This window comes from Cajanus cajan, chromosome 1 (genome assembly GCF_000230855.2).
Source record: "Cajanus cajan strain Asha chromosome 1, NIPB_CcT2T_4, whole genome shotgun sequence".
In the NCBI taxonomy this organism is placed as follows: Eukaryota; Viridiplantae; Streptophyta; class Magnoliopsida; order Fabales; family Fabaceae; genus Cajanus; species Cajanus cajan.
In genome coordinates, this window is record NC_138517.1 from 40,976,591 (window position 1) to 40,996,609 (window position 20,019).

At 32.8% G+C, this 20,019-nt stretch overlaps 1 protein-coding gene across 1 annotated transcript; it reads right to left on the reverse strand.

Annotated features, from left to right (window-relative positions):
* Positions 1 to 260: 260 nt before the first annotated feature.
* Positions 261 to 3,594, reverse strand: LOC109793147 (ETHYLENE INSENSITIVE 3-like 1 protein). The gene is made up of 2 exons (XM_020352610.3): positions 3,385 to 3,594; positions 261 to 2,579 (listed from the first exon to the last, which is right to left on the reverse strand). Exon 2 carries the CDS (start codon positions 2,457 to 2,459, stop codon positions 594 to 596), a length of 1,866 nt encoding a protein of 621 aa, XP_020208199.1. The 5' UTR covers positions 2,460 to 2,579; positions 3,385 to 3,594; the 3' UTR covers positions 261 to 593.
* Positions 3,595 to 20,019: the final 16,425 nt, after the last annotated feature.

The following is a 20,019-nucleotide window of genomic DNA, read 5'->3' on the forward strand; positions in this document are numbered from 1 at the left end:
TCCCTGGCTAATTAATTGACCAGTGAAGTAACACAAATAAAAGATGTGAATGATGTGCCCCCACCACAAAAGCTGAACACGCAATCCACATGGAATTCAACTCATCAGCCAAACAAGTGTTCTTGGGGGTCCATTTTCACATGGGAAAGAAAGGATAAGCATAAGAAAAAGCAGCACTAAAGGACAAACCTTTCATCATTTATCCAAGATCCAACAATTTTACCCTCAACTGGGCCACACATTTTAGATTCTTCATCATATGGTAAAAGTAAAATTTAGAATCTTATTTATATCACAGTCTTACAGAGAATAATCTCAAGTAACAAGAAGGCTGAACTGAAAAAGAAAAAAATAAAATCACCATGAAAGGGCCACTTAATGGGAACATATAAGTTTTTATTGTAACATATACTAGACCTGTAAAGCAGAAACATATAATAATATCTAGTTCTAGGCCTACAGAATTACAGGTGAAGAAAATTGCAGTGAAACTTTTGGCTTAAGCAACTTCACATGATCAGGGGTGCAACCCTTGGAAGGAAAATAAGAGTTCATGATGTAGATAATGATCTTGCAGATTCCATTTGTCACTTTCACTGGTACCATATAGAAATATCTGGCTGTTTCTGAAGAGCATCCATCCCTACTCCTTGCATATCCTCCTTAAAATCAAATGATGCCAAATCACAAAAGGACCCAAACATCGAATGAAAGTTGTTGTTGTTGTTGTTCTGAGTGGTCTCAAAGGGTGCATTCAAAGCTTTGAACCGGTCAAACTGACCTTCCTCCCTTGCAAACATGTGATGATTATTGGACATGTTAGCTTCTTCAAAGAGGTTGTTCCCTTCCATAGTGATTCCTTGGCCGCAAATGAAGTTGTTCTGTTGCTGCTGCATGCCATGCTGAGGAGAGTTTGAATTTTCTGCTGCAAAGCGGTTACAGGAACTTACATTCTTGTTGCCTTGAACATTTGTATCATAGTTAGTCATAAGGTCACCGATCATCTTCTGGCCATCTTCTGAAACTTCAAGTCCAGTGAGATCAATTACAGGTGGAGCCATATTAACAGACTGCGCAGTGGATTTGGGTTGAACAAAGGACTGGGGATATATGACAGGCTTTACCTCATTAACATGAAAACTTGGACCCCCAAAATCTGAAGAATTACCTTTATATGCACAAATCAATTGATGGTTGTCCCTAGAAATTCTATCAGGGAAACCAAGGCGAACTTGACTGTAAGGGCACTGAGGTTGTTCACATGTGTAAATTTTCATATCCATCATGTTGAACTCATTAGAGGCCTTCCTCTTCCTCATGAAATCCAAATTTGTAACAGCCTCTCCCTTGATTGAAAAAGAGGGCTGCTGAACTGGCAGACCTCCCCTCATTCTCTCCATGGCGAGATTGGATGTGTGAAGACTCTCAGGTCGCCGGTCCTCCACGTCAAAGTTAGGCTCATCAACACCACCTTCAACATCATACTCACTGCTATCATTCATGACCACAGATCCACTACCTCCACCTGAGGCTAATGGGGGGATATAATCAGGGTAAAGCTCTCTTGCCAAGGCCTCCTCCTGATTGATGATTGCAAGCCAGGTGGCACTTTCCTTGGCTGTCATTTTATCTTGAAGGCACTTGGATTGCCTCACAAGCTTGCGAATTTTGGTGATATCAGGAGACATGTGCTTGATAACAGCAGTCAGAACACCAACTTTCCAAGCCTTCTTAAGGTCATGAGGCTTCTTGTAAGGTGGAGGACCTTGATCTTTAGGTAAACCAATTTGGGGCCACCACTCTTCATTCCCTGTAGGCCACCATGGTGGAGGAACGCCCTTCTCCAACGGAAACCGCCTCTGAGGGGGGTCACAGTGCTGCATGAGTGCAGACAATAGAGAACCCAAGGTTGTGTCCTGCAGCTCTTGCAGCGTGTGAGGAGTTGGACCCATGGAGTTGCATCCATCATTCTTCCCTGGGATAGCATTATCAGCTTGATACTTGGCTATGGCAGCAGGACCATTGCGATCAAACCGGACTTTATCCTTCCACCATTCGCGAAGATTATCAGATGCACCAGTCACAGGCTTTCCCTTCTCAGGAATTATGCCATAGACAAAGCCTTGAGCCTTGCAAACCTCCATCATCTTCAGCATGTACTTCAAGATTCCATCTTGAGCCCTTGACATCTTTTTCCTCCTGGCCTGTTCTTGGGACTGCCTCTGCTTCACAGCATCAACTCCTTCCTTAACTTTACTTTGCTCCTTCAATCGCTTGTGAAGCAGTTTGTCCTTCCACATCCTATGCTCAAGCTCATCCATCCCAATTTCTTCATCACTAAAATCATCCTCAACTATCGCCTCTGGTTCAGTTTGCCGGGCGGTAATATCCTCCTCTCCAAGGGGAGCAGATATCATATCCAAATCATTGCAACCCATCTCATCAAACATCATCATCATTTTCCAAGAAAAAAATATGGATCCACCTTATAAGCTTCTAATAAAGAAAGTACCGAGACGGGTTGCACCATACACCAATTCAAGTTAATAAGTTCTTAAACTTTTAAAAGGTCTTTACACCTGCCAACAACAATCAAACAAAGAACAGTCAACATGGTATGAAAACTAATACTTTCCTGATGAAGATCAAGAGAATCTCTACATAAATATGCACATACATGTCCAAAATTTATTTAGCAGACACAGATCCAAAAGGCTACAAATAAAATGAATATAGGCTAAAGACACCAATAAAAAAAAATCTCAAATGGCTCATCCCCAACAAAAATAAATTGAAAATTTTTCAATTACAAGGATAAATTCCAGCCTACATATGAAAATCAAGGTTTTAAAAAACAGTCCTAAACCGTGATTTTGGCCACAAAATCAAGGTTTATGTGATACCCCATCGGCTGAAATTTCCCACCACAACCACAATCACGACAGCAATTTAAAACCTTGATATAAACTAACAGATCAGGGCTGTTCTGATTTCACAGATCCAATTCACCAACGAATCAAACATGAAAGCAAAAGCAACATAAGCAGAGACAATGAATAATTATTATGCCTACAAAACCAAAGACAATAAATGACGATTCAAATGGATTCTCTCATCAACCCATCATGAAAAAAATCAAGCTTTCATATAAAACAGGAAAATAAAAATAGCTAAACTGGTGAGGAAACCCGCCAAGCTTAGAAAAGAGAAAACTTCCAACATGGGAAGTAAAGTAAACTAAAATAAACAGAAACCCCTCCATCATAGATCAAGAAGGGTAATGAAATTAGCACAGACCAAAAGCACAAAACAGAACAACTGAAAGCAATGAATCAGATTGCAATAAGGAGCTGAAGAGTGAAAAGGGTAAGCACAAAAGTTTACCAGGAGATCCAGAAATGATGAGTCTTTAAGTCAATAAGAGAAGAAGAAGGTGCTTTGTGTTGGGAAGAGAAAGAGAAGGTAAGAAGAAAGAAAGAAAGAAAGTAGAGTGTGAAGAGAGAGAGAGAGAGAGAGAAATGGGAGAGAGAGTTGAACTTTATCCTGTTTTTATTGTCCTGAGATAATGGGGGCACTTCCCAGGTTAATGTGTAGATGGTGGCTTATTGGTGGATTAAACCCAATATTCAGGATCAATACTTTATAATATAGCCCACTTTTTTTTTTCCTTATGAATTTTGATATCCTATATACTATTAAATATATCTGAAAAAATATTAAAGTATTATAAGATAAAATTAAATACTTCAAAAATTATTAATATTATTTATTTATTTATATTAATTAATAATATAAAGTGATTATAATACTTATCTATAAATTTATCTCATTAAAAGTTTATTTTTTATCAAAATTATAACGATAATATTAATTAAAACTTAAGACTTTATATATTTTTCATCTCGAATATTTTATTAAAATAATTCTAATAGTTTTGATGTATTTTTTTCTTTTTTTTTTTAAATTATTAATTAGAGTGTTCATCGATATAATAATTAATAATTTCTAGTCTTAAGTATATAAATAGATTATATAAAAAAAGAAAAAATATTCATCTTATGTATTTTTAACGAAAATTAGTCAGTTTTTATGACATATACTTCACACCATTATTTATTGATTAATATATATATATATATATATATGAAAAGAATTATAATAATACTATAACTTTTATTAAATATTATGTTTAATAACTTTATTTAAAAAAGATTACAATAATATCGTTAAAATATAAATACTTTAATTACTTTTAAAATATTGTTCAATTTTAACAAAATTTAATATACATATATAAAGTTATATGAACGATTAGATTTATAAAATTCACATTTAATATAAAATTATTTAGTAGTAAAATACTTAATAAAAGTTATAATATTATTATAATCTTTATATATATATATATCTAATAAAAAAAATTGCAAACTAATTGAAAAATTGAAAATTAATAAATAAATAACTAAAGTTAAGTTTTTTGACTTTTTTTTAATCGAAGAGGTTGGACCAATTTTCAGTTCGTCTTTTCACAAATTGAACCGACTTGTTTCTTTTATCAATATTTTATAATACACATTTGTTATATATATTTTTTATTTAATCATGCTTATTAACATCGATATTTTATTACGCTTTTTTTTTTTGTGTGTGTATCCAAACGACGTAGCAGAACTTATATATATTCTTTTATTTCCATTCGATATGTGTTGTAAGATAACTAATTGATTGATTAACATATTTTTTTAAAAATAATGTTCAATATTTAAAGCGTAATAGGAAATCTATCACGTTTTAACTTTTAGATACGTGGTTATAAGAAAAATCTTTTAAATATATTTCTATTGAAGTGAATAAACCAATCGAACTAATTCAATCAATTGAACTACCAAGTAACAACTATTTCATTGAATAGTTAAATTCGGTATATGCTACTATTAGGTATACCATATCAATTTAAAGATATTTTTATATAAATTAAACTTAGTATAAATTACAGATACTTTTACATTATTGTTTAATTACAAAATGATTATATATAATAAAATTGTTAACTTTTTATAATAATTAGTTATATTTAAAATAATTTTTAACTTATTGATAATGTAAAAGAATTTACTAACAGTGCATGTCCGTTATACTTTTGTCATAACTAGTATATTTATCTATGTGATGCACGGGTATTTAATTTAAAATATATTTTCTATAATAATAAATTTATTAAAAAGTTATTTTTATTCGTTACATATTTTGAGATATATTTTAAAATTACTGTTATCTTTATTTTATAAGAATAGAAAAAATTGATTATATTACCTTTATAAATTAATATATATAATAATGTGTTTAATATATATATTATTTTAATATATAATAATAAATTATCTTTTACATTAAATCTTTAATAATGAAAATTCTATTATAAGATCACATAAAATGGGCTCATATACATATTATGTCAATATGCATTAATTTTTACATCGTAATATATAATATCAAATTTGTACTTCATTCTTTAGCACTCCATTTTGAAATAATGAAAATATCTCATGTTAATGTCTAACCTCATAAATTTGTTGAAAAAGATAAATACTAACAATAATCTCAAAATTAATAACTACATGAGAAAAGTATAAAAATAAAAAATAAAAAATTAAAATAAATAAAAATTCAATTAAATGGGAGACTAAATACACAGTGTAACATTTGCGAGGAAAGTCTTATCACTTTGTTTTATTGAAATTTAATGCATTTAAATCTATTAAGTAGTGATAGATATGAAAGGTTTAATCATAGTTTTAAAAACCGGACCGGTCATCGAACTGGTTAAGGTACTGGGTCAGTGGGTCAAAGGTTGAACCGGTGGGTCACTAGTTGAACCGCATGACTCGATTTTTATTTATTTTTATTAAAAAAATATTCATATTAAATATATTTTATACTTATAAATTTTAATAAATTTATATCTTATTTTAAATTTCAATTTTTCTATCTTATTTAAAATTATTTTTATTTTTATTTTGTAAAAAATATTAAAAAAATTACATATTAAACTGTATATTAATACAAATTAAAAATATAAATAATATGTACATATATAATATGCTTGCAATTGATATCACAAAATAATATATGTAATATTTACATATATATTATATTATTAAATATATAATATAAAATTAATAATATACTATAAAAGTTATTTAAGTTGTATATTATATAAACAAATACATTAGAACAAGTAGTTATTGTTATATTTAATAAGAATCTTTGTTCTTCTATTAAAAGATTCAATTTTCATTATTATTTTTGTGGTTTATGGTCCCTTAAAAAATAAAAATAAAATAAAATAAAAAAAAATAAAAAAAAAGTGGTTGAACCGGTTTGACCCACCGGTTCACCGGTTGAACCGGAAAATTGACCGGTTCAATCCGGTTTGAAACGGGTCGACTGCATAACCGATCCAACTTAAGGTTCGGACCGGCTGGACCACCAGTTCCCGATCCAACCGGTCCGACCGGCCGGTTCGGTCCGGTTTTTTAAACACTGGGTTTAATTGTTTAGAAATATTTAATAGGCACTAAATTTGAATATATATATATATATATATATGTCATTGTAAAAGTTAAATTATACATTTATTAGTGTAATAGTCAATGCAATGCAATGCAATGTAGAAAAACACATTCAAATTTTAAAAATAATTGTATTTATTTTATTTATATTTTCAAAAAAAAATTATAAATATTTAACATAATCATTATTTCTTAAAATAATAATATAAATTAATATATTGCATTAATATATTGTTAATTACAATCTAAATATAAAACTTAAATGTAATCGATGAAAAAACTATTAAATCATAAAATTATAGAAATAAATATTATTTAATATATTATTTTCTCACTAATAATAACTTTAATTTTGGTATTAAAAATTATAAATATTTGTGTTTGTTATTTAATTCATTCAAACCCTAATAAATATAGAGACGTTATAATAGAATAATTTGGTCATTAATATTAATATCATTTAATGTATTTAAATCAAATTAGAAATTTGATAATAAGTATTTATGTTTTGTATGTAGGAGTTGAAGAATCCACAAAAGATATGAATAATATTGAACAAAAAATTACTTGAAATATAAATTAATTTTCATATTTTTAGTAAAATATATATATATATATATATATATATATATATATATATATTAATGTATCATTAATAAAATGAAATGCCAATTACATTATATATAAATAAATAAAGTTTTATAGTAACATTCTTTTAATTATATACATGTAATTTAATAGTCATTTTAAGAAATAATTATCGCACCAAAAACTTATAAATAAAAAAAATCGTGCATTTAATAGTTATCAATTAAGAAAAAAATTATTACATGGAGAATTTATAAAAATATTATACATTTTATTCTAAGTAAGATAAGATAAGATAAAATAATATATCTTTAACAAAATGTAAAGAATATTAAGATCAACATCTGAAATTGAGCTTGACAGAATATAAGTGGATTAAAAAATTAGATCTTTTAAATTATAAATTAAATAGTTATTAAACATAAAATAAAATTTTCATAAATTAACAAAATATTAATTGAGTTATGAGAATTTTTTATTAAGCTTTAGAGACAAATCAACAAATTTAATAATCTTCTTTCATTATTTTTTAATTTTATTGGTTAGAGTAAAAAAAAAGTTAATAAATTATTTAAAAATAAATACACCACTACTTGAATAAATGAATTAATTTAAATTAATTTTTTACTTCATCATTTTATATGTTGTGTAACTTTAAATTTAACTTTATTTTATATTTAACTATAATTATAATTTAAATTAACTTTTTGTCTTTATCTTTATATTTTATTTTTGTAAGAATTGCATTGTTGAAATTATTATATATCATCTTTATCATATAAGCTGCAAAAAGGAAATTAGAAGTATATTTATATTATTTTTATAAAAAAAAAAAAAAAAAAAAACAATATACAACATAATCCTATTTAATTTTTAAAGCACACATATATATATATAGTGTAACGACTCGCCATGGTCTCTACATTTAGTGGAATAACATTATTACTAGTGAACTACGAGAAATATTAAGAATTGGACAACTCATATATACAGACATATTTATAAATAAAATAACTAAGTTTCTACGTACAAAATATAACATCATATATGTACAGTCATCCAAAATAACATCATCCTAGTGTCATTCAAGCACAACCAACAACTACCTAAGAAGGTAACTTTGCCACTGGGACAAAACTCCACAACTCGCAGCGGTCACCTCAACTTCAAGCTAGCCCTAACCTACTCCCATACAAAGTATGATCATTGCAGTCCATCAACATGGAAACATAAGGGTAAGCTAGAGTTCAAAAAGCAATCCTACAAGTACAGAATAAAATCTATACTACACATGCATCCAAATCAAGTCCTAAAGGAACTTCCATCTCAATTGTAACAGAAAAAAAATGTGGCTGATTTAGTAGCCCAGAACGGGCCGTTCCAAGCTATTAAATTGACATGAAAATCGTAGTTGAGAATGGGCTGTTCTAGAGGGAGAACGGGCCGTTCTGGATGGAGAACGGGCCGTTCTGGATGAGTTCCAGAATGGGACGTTCTGATTTTAGAACGAGCCATTCTACATGTGATTTTTGCACATGATGAAGGGATGCAGAACGGGCCATTCCAGATTCGGTACAGGCCGTTCTGGCCACTCCGGAATGTCTATAAATAGGGGTTGTGGGCAGTGAGAAGAATGCGAGTTTTTAGAGAGAAGGTCTCTGGGTTTGTGAACTCTTTTCTCTCCCAAATTTCTCTGTATGATTCCTTTTCTTCTCTAGACCACTAATGCCTTCTGTCATTTCTTGAAATACAGATTAGAAAGCTTGATTTGGGTGGATTGAAGTTCCGAGTTGAGCCTCGAAGGGAAATTCTACTTTTGTTCAGTTTTTGGCTATCTGAGCCAATCTTCAGGTGAGGGAAGCTAGAATGTAGGTTGTTTAATTTAAGGAGAGTTAGGGAAGCTTTATGCGTGGTGTTCTTTTGTTGAAATAGTTGAGTTGTACCATGTGTTGAAAATATATTATTTTATGATGATTAAGTTGTAAATTATGAGTTGAGCTAATAAGCTGTTGAGTTGATTGTGTTGTTTAAAGTTGAAATGAGATGTTGTGTTGTTAAAATGTGTTGTTAAACAATTTGTGATGAGTCGTTGTGCTGATAAACTATGTTGTTCAAGTTGAATGTTGATTTTGATGATGAGTTGAAAAGTTGTATGTTGTTTAAGTTGTTAAGTTGATTAAGTTGTGATTATAAGTTGTTGATCACTAGGACTAGAGGAGATGTTTTCGAAGTTGCTCATCCCATTGTGCGAATTGAGATAGTTGTGGTGCTCTGAGAGCCCAATTTTTTGAAAACCCTCCTTGGGAAGTTATCCCTTGGAGTGGACGTTGTGTTGTTCTCCTCTAGGACTTAGTTGATCCCGTGTGTGGGCAAGGTCGAGGCACACGTGTATAAAGCGACCACAGTATAGGGGCCAGGCCGAGCTATACCGATTACAAGCGGCCAGATGTTGAGATACATAATACTAAGGTGATAAGTTGAAAGTTGTTTTAAAGTTGAAAGTTGTTTCAAAGTTGAATCCCTTAGTACTGTGTGGGTGACATGGAAATAGTCGATCCATGTCATGGTTGAATGAACAATAGTAAGGTATCTAGTTAGAGATGTAGTCTTTGAGTAGGTATTGGAGGGTGCATGGTACTTGGAGGACAGTGGGTGGGCTAACTCCATATGTGGATTGGTGAAGCTAGCCAAGGCCGTGGTAGGCTCATACCCAAACCCTTCTGTCTTGACAGTAGTACTGGACCTCCGAGTCTAAGTGGCACACCTAAGAAATCAACTATTGTTGTCTATACCTGGTTCTCTTCGGAGTTCCTAACGCTGTTTTATACCTGACCTGGTTGAGATAGGTCAAACGCTGGATTCGGTAGGGTTTATGCCACCTAGACTGCTCAACCTCAGTTGTTGGAGATCTCCCAGTTGTACATGCGTGATGATGCATTAAATATTAAGTTGTATATTGTTGTTGTTGTCGTATTAAAGTTGCTTCTAAGTTGTATCAATGAGTTGGGTTTTTATGTTGAACTGTATGGTCATTTGTGATGATGATTGATATGCATTTATTGCATGATTGTTAATATGATGAAGTGTGTGGTGTTTGGTTTTATGATTGATAGTTGGATGATTGTGTGGTATATACTATTGTCTGTACTTGTATGATTGATTTTTTTAAAACTCTAGCTTACCCTTCTGTTTCCATGTGGTGGGACTGCGATGATCATACTTGGTATGGGAGCAGGTCAGGGCTAGCTTGGAGTTGAGGTGACCGATGCGAGACAGGAAGTTTGATCCTCGTGTTAGAGTTACCACCTTGGGTAACAGTTTTATGCTTGACCGGCACTAGGAGATTGTAGTTTTGGATAACTGTATAAATACCTAATACTTAAAAACTTAATGATTCTTATATTTTTTTTTTATGTTTTTGTATTTATAAGTTATCCAATCTTATTATTTATCTTAGTTCACTATTTTAGTGCGATTCCACTAAGTGTAGGGACCACGGCGGGTCGTTACATCAATCATTCATCAATTCATCGAAACATGAAATCAAACACAATGCACTTCATCATCATAGTAATCATGCAATACATGCAACTCATTACAGATATCAATGCATATCAATCATCTAATGCGTCATCACGCATACACCTAAGAGATCTCCCTAATAATAGAGCAGTATAAGTGACATCCCAATCCTACCGAAACCACCCCAACCGTTTTCACGCCCAATGCGTCCGCTCGGTCACAACTAATCAGGATATAAATCCTCCCTTGGGTTTACTCGGATGATGTCACTTATACAATTGGAAGTCTGGTTCCACCGTCAAGTATAGCACATCTAGGTACAAGCCTACCACAACCTTGACATGCATTACCAAGTCACTTGTAGAGTTCGCCCACCGACTATCTGCAAGGAACCACGCTCCTTCCCCAGTACTTGGTTAAGGGAATAACCCTCGACCTCATACTCTGCTCCAACACTAGCTAAGGACTTAGAGGAGACTCACCCAAACCAATGGCTCATATCAACATATACACATGTCATATCATATTTAAACATTCATATATACCATTACCAAGCATACATATGAATCACAACTCACCATATATCATATATCATTCATACATGATCCAAAACTTTAACTTTAAACATGCATAAGCATCAATTTCAATCCAAAAACATCAAACCCACTCACGCCTGGCGCAACCAAATCACGCCCGACCTAACGTCCAACCAGAGATCTCTAAGCTCTTCCGCGCCCGACGCGCTCAACCTACGCCCGACCTAATCCCAATCAGAGAGTTCTAAAACTCATCCACGCTCGGGGGGAAGTTCCCACGCCTGGCATCCCTAAGACAGAGACTCATAAGAGTCTCTACGCCCAGCGTAACCTTCATGTGCCCAGTGCCATCTAGACAGAGACCTACAAAGGTCTCCACTCCCGGCGCGTCAACCTTGCGCCCAGCACCACATCAGTAAACTTCTCACTCAGCCACTATCTGATATCACGTCCGACATGGTTCTTCTCACGCCGGGCACAGACCCATCCAGAGACCTCCATTTCAATTCACGCCTGGCATGACTAGCCTCGCGCTCGACGTGAGTTTGAAATGGTTGCCTCTGATAAAGGCACACCCGGTGCCAAGAACTACGCCCGACACAAATCCAAATAGTAGCCTCCAAAACTTAGAAAATTTCCTCCAACACCTGAAAATCAAAAAAATCCAACCACATGCAAACCAAGAAATATAATGCATGGGCTCCATACAACTAGAAAACAACCACGAATCCAACATGCATCTAACATATGCATCAAATCATCAAAAACCTTCATTTTTCCCAAAACCCCAAAATTGAGAAGTTTCTCCAATCCAACCATGGATTCTCCAAATTCATGCATCAATTGAGTTCCTAAACTCACATGCAACAAAACAACAAACATTCTAGCTTCCCTCACCTGAAGATTGACTCAAAATGGCCAAGAATTGAGAAAAGCAAAGAAATCCCTCCGAGCTCGACTCGCGGACTACAAACCTCCAAAAACAAGCTTCCTAGCCTGAATTCCAAGAGAAGATAGAAGAAGTTAGTGGTCTAGAAGAGAAGAGGAACCATACAGAGAAATTTGGGAGAGAAAAGAGTTCACGGTCCTAGAGTCCTTCTCTCTAAGTTTTTTTGAGAATGAACTTATGAAACTTCCTTCTTAGAGAAACCCTTATATACTCTTCTCCTTATAGTCAACTAAACTCTGAAATCTACTCACTACGTTACAGTACCCCCAACAAACAGGAATTTTTGTCCCTGAAAATAGGCTTACTTGAAAAGAGGAATGAATATCGTTCCTTGAACTGACTCTCCACCTCCCAGGTCTCCTCACCAGTAAATGTATCCCAAAGAACCTTCACCAAGCTGATGGACTTTCCCCGAAGCTCCTTCAACTCTTGATCAACCACAGCTATCGGTCTCTTCTCATAGGTCAAGTTCTCTCTAAATTGCACCTCATCCATCTCCACCACGTGACTCGGGTCTCTGATGTACTTCTTCAACTGAGAAACGTGAAACACATCATGTAGGTTAGACAAAACCGGAGGTAACACCAACTGATAAGCCACCAGACCTACACGATGAAAGATCTGGTAAGGACTAATAAATCTCGGTGTGAGCTTCTTGGCCCTTACATCCCTTCCCACTCCAGTAGTGGGTGTCACCCTGAGAAACACGTGCTCTCCTTCCTCAAACTCTAGAGGTCTCCTCCTCCTATCTACATAGGACTTCTGTCGGCTTTGGGTAGCTCTCAACCTCTCCTGAATCTGTCTCACCATCTCAATAGTTTGAAGAACAAACTCTGGACCAACCACTACTGACTCAGCCTCCTGAAACCAACACAATGAAGTCCTACATCTCCTGCCATACAAAGCCTCAAAAGGCTCCATACCAATACTCGAATGATAACTGTTATTGTAGGTAAACTCCACTAGTGGTAACACCTCCTCCCAGCTACCCAGATGATCCAACACACAAGCTCTCAAAAGATCCTCAAGTGACTGAACTGTCCTCTCCGATTGACCATCTGTCTGTGGATGATAAGCGGAGCTCAATCTCAACCTTGTCCCCAACGCCTGATGTAGAGTCTTCCAAAACCTAGAAGTAAACCTTGGATCTCAGTCAAAGATAATATTGGAAGGAACACCATGCAATCGTACTATCTCTCTAATATACAACTATGCAAGCCTCTCTAAGAACCACCTCTTGTTGACAAGAAGAAAGTGCACACACTTTGTCAACCTATCAACATTCACCCAGATAGCGTCACTATTCCTAGCTGATCTAGGCAACCCAACCATAAAGTCCATAGTGACACTAGCCCACTTCCACTCTAGAATCTCCATCAACTGCAAAACCCCTCCGGGCCTCTGATGCTCAATCTTCACTTTTTGACAAGTTAGTCAAGCTGCCACAAACTCTACTATCTCCCTCTTCATACCAGGCCACCAAAAACTTTTCTTGATGTCCTGATACATCTTAGTCATACCGGGATGTGTGCTAAGACGACTCAAGTGTTCCTCCTCCAGAATAACTCTCCTTAACTCTAAATCCTGAGGTACACAAATTCGACCTCTAAATCTCAGAATCCCAACAGCACCAAGCTCAAAACTAGCTGGCATCTCGGTACCAAGCAATCCCAAAATCCTCAACAACTCTGGATCCTGTAACTGCTTAGTTCCCACATGCCTCAATAACTCATTAGTAATGGTAATCATACCACAACTAATGTGATCTTGAACAACCTCCACCTCTAATCTCAAATCTCTGAACTGCTCAATCAGCTCCAACTCCCTAATCATCATAGCCAACATGTGAATGGATTTCCTACTCAACGCATCTGCTACCACATTCGCCTTCCCAGGATAATACATCAACTGGAAATCGAAGTCCTTTAAGAATTCCATCCACCTCCTCTACCTCAAATTCAGTTCCTTCTAATTAAACAAGTACTTCAAACTCTTGTGATCACTAAACACACTGAACCGTGCACCATACAGATAGTGCCTCCATGACTTCAAGGCAAACACCACACCTGCAAGCTCCAAATCATGAGTGAGATAGTTTCTCTCATGGGTCTTAAGTCTCCTCAAAGCATACGCCACTACACTCCCTCCCTGCATTAACACACAGCTCAACCCCTGGTAAGAGGCATCACAGAACACATCAAAGTGCTCACCAGTGTCAGGTAACACCAAAACTAGAGAAGTAGTCAACCGTCTCTTCAATTCCTGAAAACTCTACTCACAAGCGTCCGTCCAAACGAAAGGCTGATCCTTTCGGGTCAGTTGAGTCAAAGGCATTACTATACAGGAGAAACCCTCTATGAATCTCCGATAGTAACCCGCTAACCCAACAAAACTCCTAATCTCCGTAAAAAAAATAAGAATCAAGACGATTGAAAATATTTCAAGTCTTTAAACCATGCACATTTTTTTATAAATAAATAATGCATTTCAGTACCAATAATATCCATGTTATTTAGTACTTTTAATAAAATGTTCAAATTATTTAATGAAATATATCACATTAGATTCAATATTAACAAATTCTCTTTCCTTCATTTTTCCTACAAAATTAAATATTTTATATTAACAAATAATTATAATTCATGTTCAACACATTGAATCACAAATAATAATAATAATAATAATAAAAGTTACATTTATATGTTTTTGTATCCAATTTTGAAACTTTTGTCAACTTCTCATTCTTCATTTATCAATCTCGTGCAACACTCAAATGAAACATCTAAAATTCAATTTCACAATGAAAGTACAATGTTACTAAAAAATGATGAGAGGTTATTGAATCCCAAAATATGTATGAAAAAATAATTAGAAAAATGATAATAAAAATAGAAAATGTAACTTTCATCTTATTAACGATGAACATGGTGTAGGATGAGAATTAAAATATAGATGGTGAGAAAATAAAATAGTCTTTAAGGTAAACTTTTCAGAAGGAAGAAAATATATATGAGTAAAGGAGAATACTCAAATATTATCTAACTCATGGACGTTCTTTTAAGTCATTGTGAAGTTTCGTCACCATCAATCTACCATTTATAGAGAACACAACAAAATGCTCAACAAAAAATTCAATACCATAAAAACAAAAATAAAGGGAAAAAAATTAACAAAATACATACCATAATAGTAGGTGAAGGAGGAAAATATAGAGTGAAATGGAGATTAAGTATTGACTAACAAAAGACTCATAAAATTCATAAAAAAAGTTAAATAAAAATCATTGAAAACAAATAATTGACATTACAAATCATTCGAAACATTGTATCCTTAATTGATGTCATTAAATTTAATAAAGACTAATAATTTAACTTTATTAACAGTAAATGTTTGGATTCTAAAAGGTAGAAGAGTTTTAGAAGAACAAAAAAGGTATCCATGTTGTGTAGTTTTGAGCAATATCCCTTTTAGTAACTACCTTGATTTCTATATTTAGTAGACTATTGTATCTTTTAATTATTAAAAATTTAATATTTTATCAAATCCAAGAGTTAAATTCAAAATCTTGAGGCATGAGAACAAATTGCAAGACTAATTAAACAAACAAACTTTTATTACTTAATATGATTTTTTATTTTATTTTTAATATAGACATGAAATACGTTGATCTCACTGGTATATAATATATAATATAGATATAAATATGACTAGGTTATTTCATTCAAGCTTTAGATATTATCAAGGCTTAATTGTATTTTTTTTCTCCCTCTAATATTATCATTATGCAACTTTGGTTCATAAAGTTCTATTTAAGCAATTTTAGTCTCTTAAGTATTGCAATTATGTAATTTTAGTCTCTTAATTTTTAATTAAGTAATTTTAATTCATCAAGTATCACAATTGTACAATTTTGATCCCTTAAATATTATAATTTTAAAATTGTTTACCTATTTAAGTTACATATATTATAAATTTCATTCATGCATTAAATGATATATATTTATTATTACTAAAATTACTAATATAAATAACTTAAATTGGTAAAAATTTGTATAATTGTGATATTTGAGAGATTAAAATTACATAACTGCGATACTTAAGAGGCTACAATTCTTCATTAAAAATTTGAGGGACTAAAATCACACAACTATTATTCTTAAAGAATAAAAAATGCATTAAACCTATTATCGATGTTATTCAAAATGAAAAATGTAAAAATATTAGAAAAATAATTAAAGTAAAAAATTATTAATTTCAGTTATATAGTACCTTCTATAGCATAATATAATTATAGAATTTAATAATATAAGAATAATCCCTTCAAAAAAAAAAAAAAGAATAATGAATCCATATCATTTTACTACTATGTCAACTTCTCTAAGGACCACTTGATGTTAACAAGAAGAAAGTGAGCACACTTTGACAACTTGTCAAGTATCACTCAAAAAACATCATTGCTCTTAGTAGATTTAGGTAACCTAACAACGAAATCCATAGTAATGTTATCCCTTCCATTCAAAAATCTTAATCATCTACAGCAACCCACTTGGCTTTTAATGTTTTCACCTTTACTTTCTAACAAGTCATACAAGCAACTACATACTTTGCTACATCCCTCTTCATACTAGACAACTAGAGCATCTTTTTAAAGTCTTGATACATTTAAGTAATACTAGGGTCTAAACTAAGTTGACTTTTACACTCTTCCCCCAAAACCATCCTTTTGGCTCAAAATCTTAAAGCAAACAATCATGACCTTAAACCTCAAAATCTCATCTTCACCAACTTCAAACCCCATTGTCTACTTGAAAGCTACAACTCTTTAGTCTTTAAAAAATTCAAATCTTGCATTTGTTTTCCTTCACTTGTTTCGAGAACTCATTAGTAATAGTACTCAACCCACAACTAATGTGATTTGGAGCAACAACAACACAGAGCCTCAAATCTCTAAACTTCTTTACTAACTCCAACTCCTTTATCAACATAGATGACATGTGAATGAATTTTCTACTCAATACATCTGTCATAATATTAGACTGGCTAGGATGATACATCAACTCGAAGTCATAACATTTGCCTCATATTCAACTTCATTTGGTCAATCATGTACTTCAAACTTTTATGATCACTGAAGATATTAAACTTTGCTCCATAAAGATAATGTCTCCAAATCTTCAAGGTAAACACCACAATTGCTAACTACATATCATTGTTAGAAAAGAATGGCTCAATCCAAGAGGGGGGGGGGGTGAATTGGATTCTATGAAACTTTAAAAATTTTCAGAGTTCTTAGGATCTTTATTTCAATTCAAACTTTTCTAATATGAATTTTCAAAGAAGTTCCTTAAAAGACTTTCTAATGAAAATGAATCCTATATGCTTTCTTGATTAATCTTTAATAAGCTTCAAAGTTAAGAACAATCAATATGCAACACTTTGATTCAGTTTAAAGCAATGTTGTGCATACAAACATGTTAATCAAGATTATTCTCTTTAACACACAGTCAAGATATTACTCAAAGTAAAAGATAAGAGTAAGAGAAGATTGCACAAGTCTTTTATCCTAGTTCAGCCACTCCACATGTGACCTACATCCAGTCCTTAATCATAACTTGATCAAGATTTGTTCCACTATCTCAATGAAGAAGTTTTACAAGCATACCACACATGCATACACTCCTATATTCAAGATAATCATTTTCTTGACCCCAAGAAAGAACCCCTTGTAGAAACCCACTACAAGAATTCCTTACCACTTAAGACACCTACTCAAGATTTACAATTATTCACAAAGAATTAAAGGAACGAATTCACCTAGAAGCTGAACAAATCAGACTGTGAATTCAGAAGCAAATCTCAATCTTTCTCTTTCAAGAATGTGATGATGATGATGATTTTTTTCAAAGCATTTCAAAAAACGTTTTACTTCTTGGTTTCACAAAGAAAACACTCCAAGAAGGTCACAAAGACTTCACAATAACGTTTTTCTCTTTTTGATTCTCTGTTCTATCTTTTTCTATCTTGTTCTGAAGTTTCAAAATGTGAAAACTATTTATAACATTTTCAGAACCAGATAATCAATTATTTTAAAGGATAATCGATTATTTCGTTCTTCATGATTTCTAGAAATCAACCAAGAACAGATTAATCGATTATTTTGCAGGATAATCGATTATTCCAAAGAGTGATTCTTGGGATAATCGATTATTTCACAAATAATCGATTATTACAGCAAGGCATCCTTTTCACCTGTTGCTGGAATAATTGATTATATTTAATGATAATCGATTATTTTGAGTCAATTTTCAAAAACTTTGTTTTATCTCTCAAAATAACTTTTCAAGTTTCTAACTCATCATCATACTCACTCTTAGTCATATTAGATAAAGATTAACCTATGCACAAAGCACAAACATGCAAAATAAGCTCAACAAAACAATACAACTTATGAGCTACTCCTATTACACATCATAATAGCCATATTTTCTTCTTGACTTTGTTTTTGACTTGTTGATGTCCTTGGTCAGCTTTGTTTCTCAAAATCCACATTTTGTTATCATCAAAACCTTCATTCTCCAAGTTTGAGTTGATTCACCACTCCATGAATCTCAACAATCATGAGTAGGATAATTCCTTTTATGGATCTTTAACGTCTTGACACATAAGTAACCACCTCTCTCTTCTAGATTAATAGATATCTTAACCCCTAGTGAGAAGCATCACAAAGAAATCAAAAGGTTCACTAGGATCGAGTAACACCACATCAAAGAAGTAGTCAACTTTCTCCTTAGCTCTAGAAAATGTTCCTCACAAGAATTCGTCCAAACAAAAGGTTGATCATTTCTTGTAAGTTAATTGAGCCAAAGAAATTACTATTTTGGAGAAACCTTTTATGAATCTCTTATAGTAACTTGTCTTCCAACAAAACTTCTTATATTTGTAACTATTTGAGGACATTCTCACTACAACACATTCTCCATATTAGTTAGATCTATGAAAATCCCTTAAGTAGAAATCACGTGACACCAAAACTTAACTTCACTTAGCCAGAAAGCACACTTGAATAACTTAGCATACAACTATTTCTTTCTCTCCACCTATAACACCAATTTCAAATGCTCGCTACGTTCTTCCAAGGATTCTGATAAAATAAGAATGTCATCTATAAAAGCAACATACACTAGTATGCATGACACTTTTAATGACGAGTAAAAATGACTTCTTACGTCGATTTTATACCTGTTATAGATCCCAATGACATAAAATGTGTTGACTTTTTAGGTCGATTATAAAAATAATTGTCAAAAAAAGTCTTGACTTTCTATGTTGGTTATAAAAATAACCAACATAAAAAGTCTTTATTTAGGTGAACAATTTCCATTGTGCTTTTTCTTTCTCATCTCATTTCTTCATATTTTGTTGTCATGTCGCTCTTTCCTTCTTGTTATTGCATCAGATCTCATTTTGTAATCGTGTTCTTTCACTTCCATCACATATCTTTGTGTTTCATCATCATAGGCTTTTTCTATTGTTGCATCTTTTCGCATTCTTCGCTACCTTTTTTCCTTCTTGTTCTCGCATCTTCTTTTGCAGCCACCGTGTTTTGCATTTCAACACCACCATGTTTACTTTCAAACCACCACACTATCAATATTTACACAATAACAACAAAAAACATTACAAATTAAAAAATAAAAGAAAAAAAATAACTTACCAAGATCTAGATGTGCGAGAAATTAAGTGTACAATCAACTTCTCAATCTCAACACTTATAGAAGAGAAAGCAACATAACATTGAGCTCCTTATCCTTCTTAAGAGATCATCTATTTGCTTAGCAAACACCAACCTATC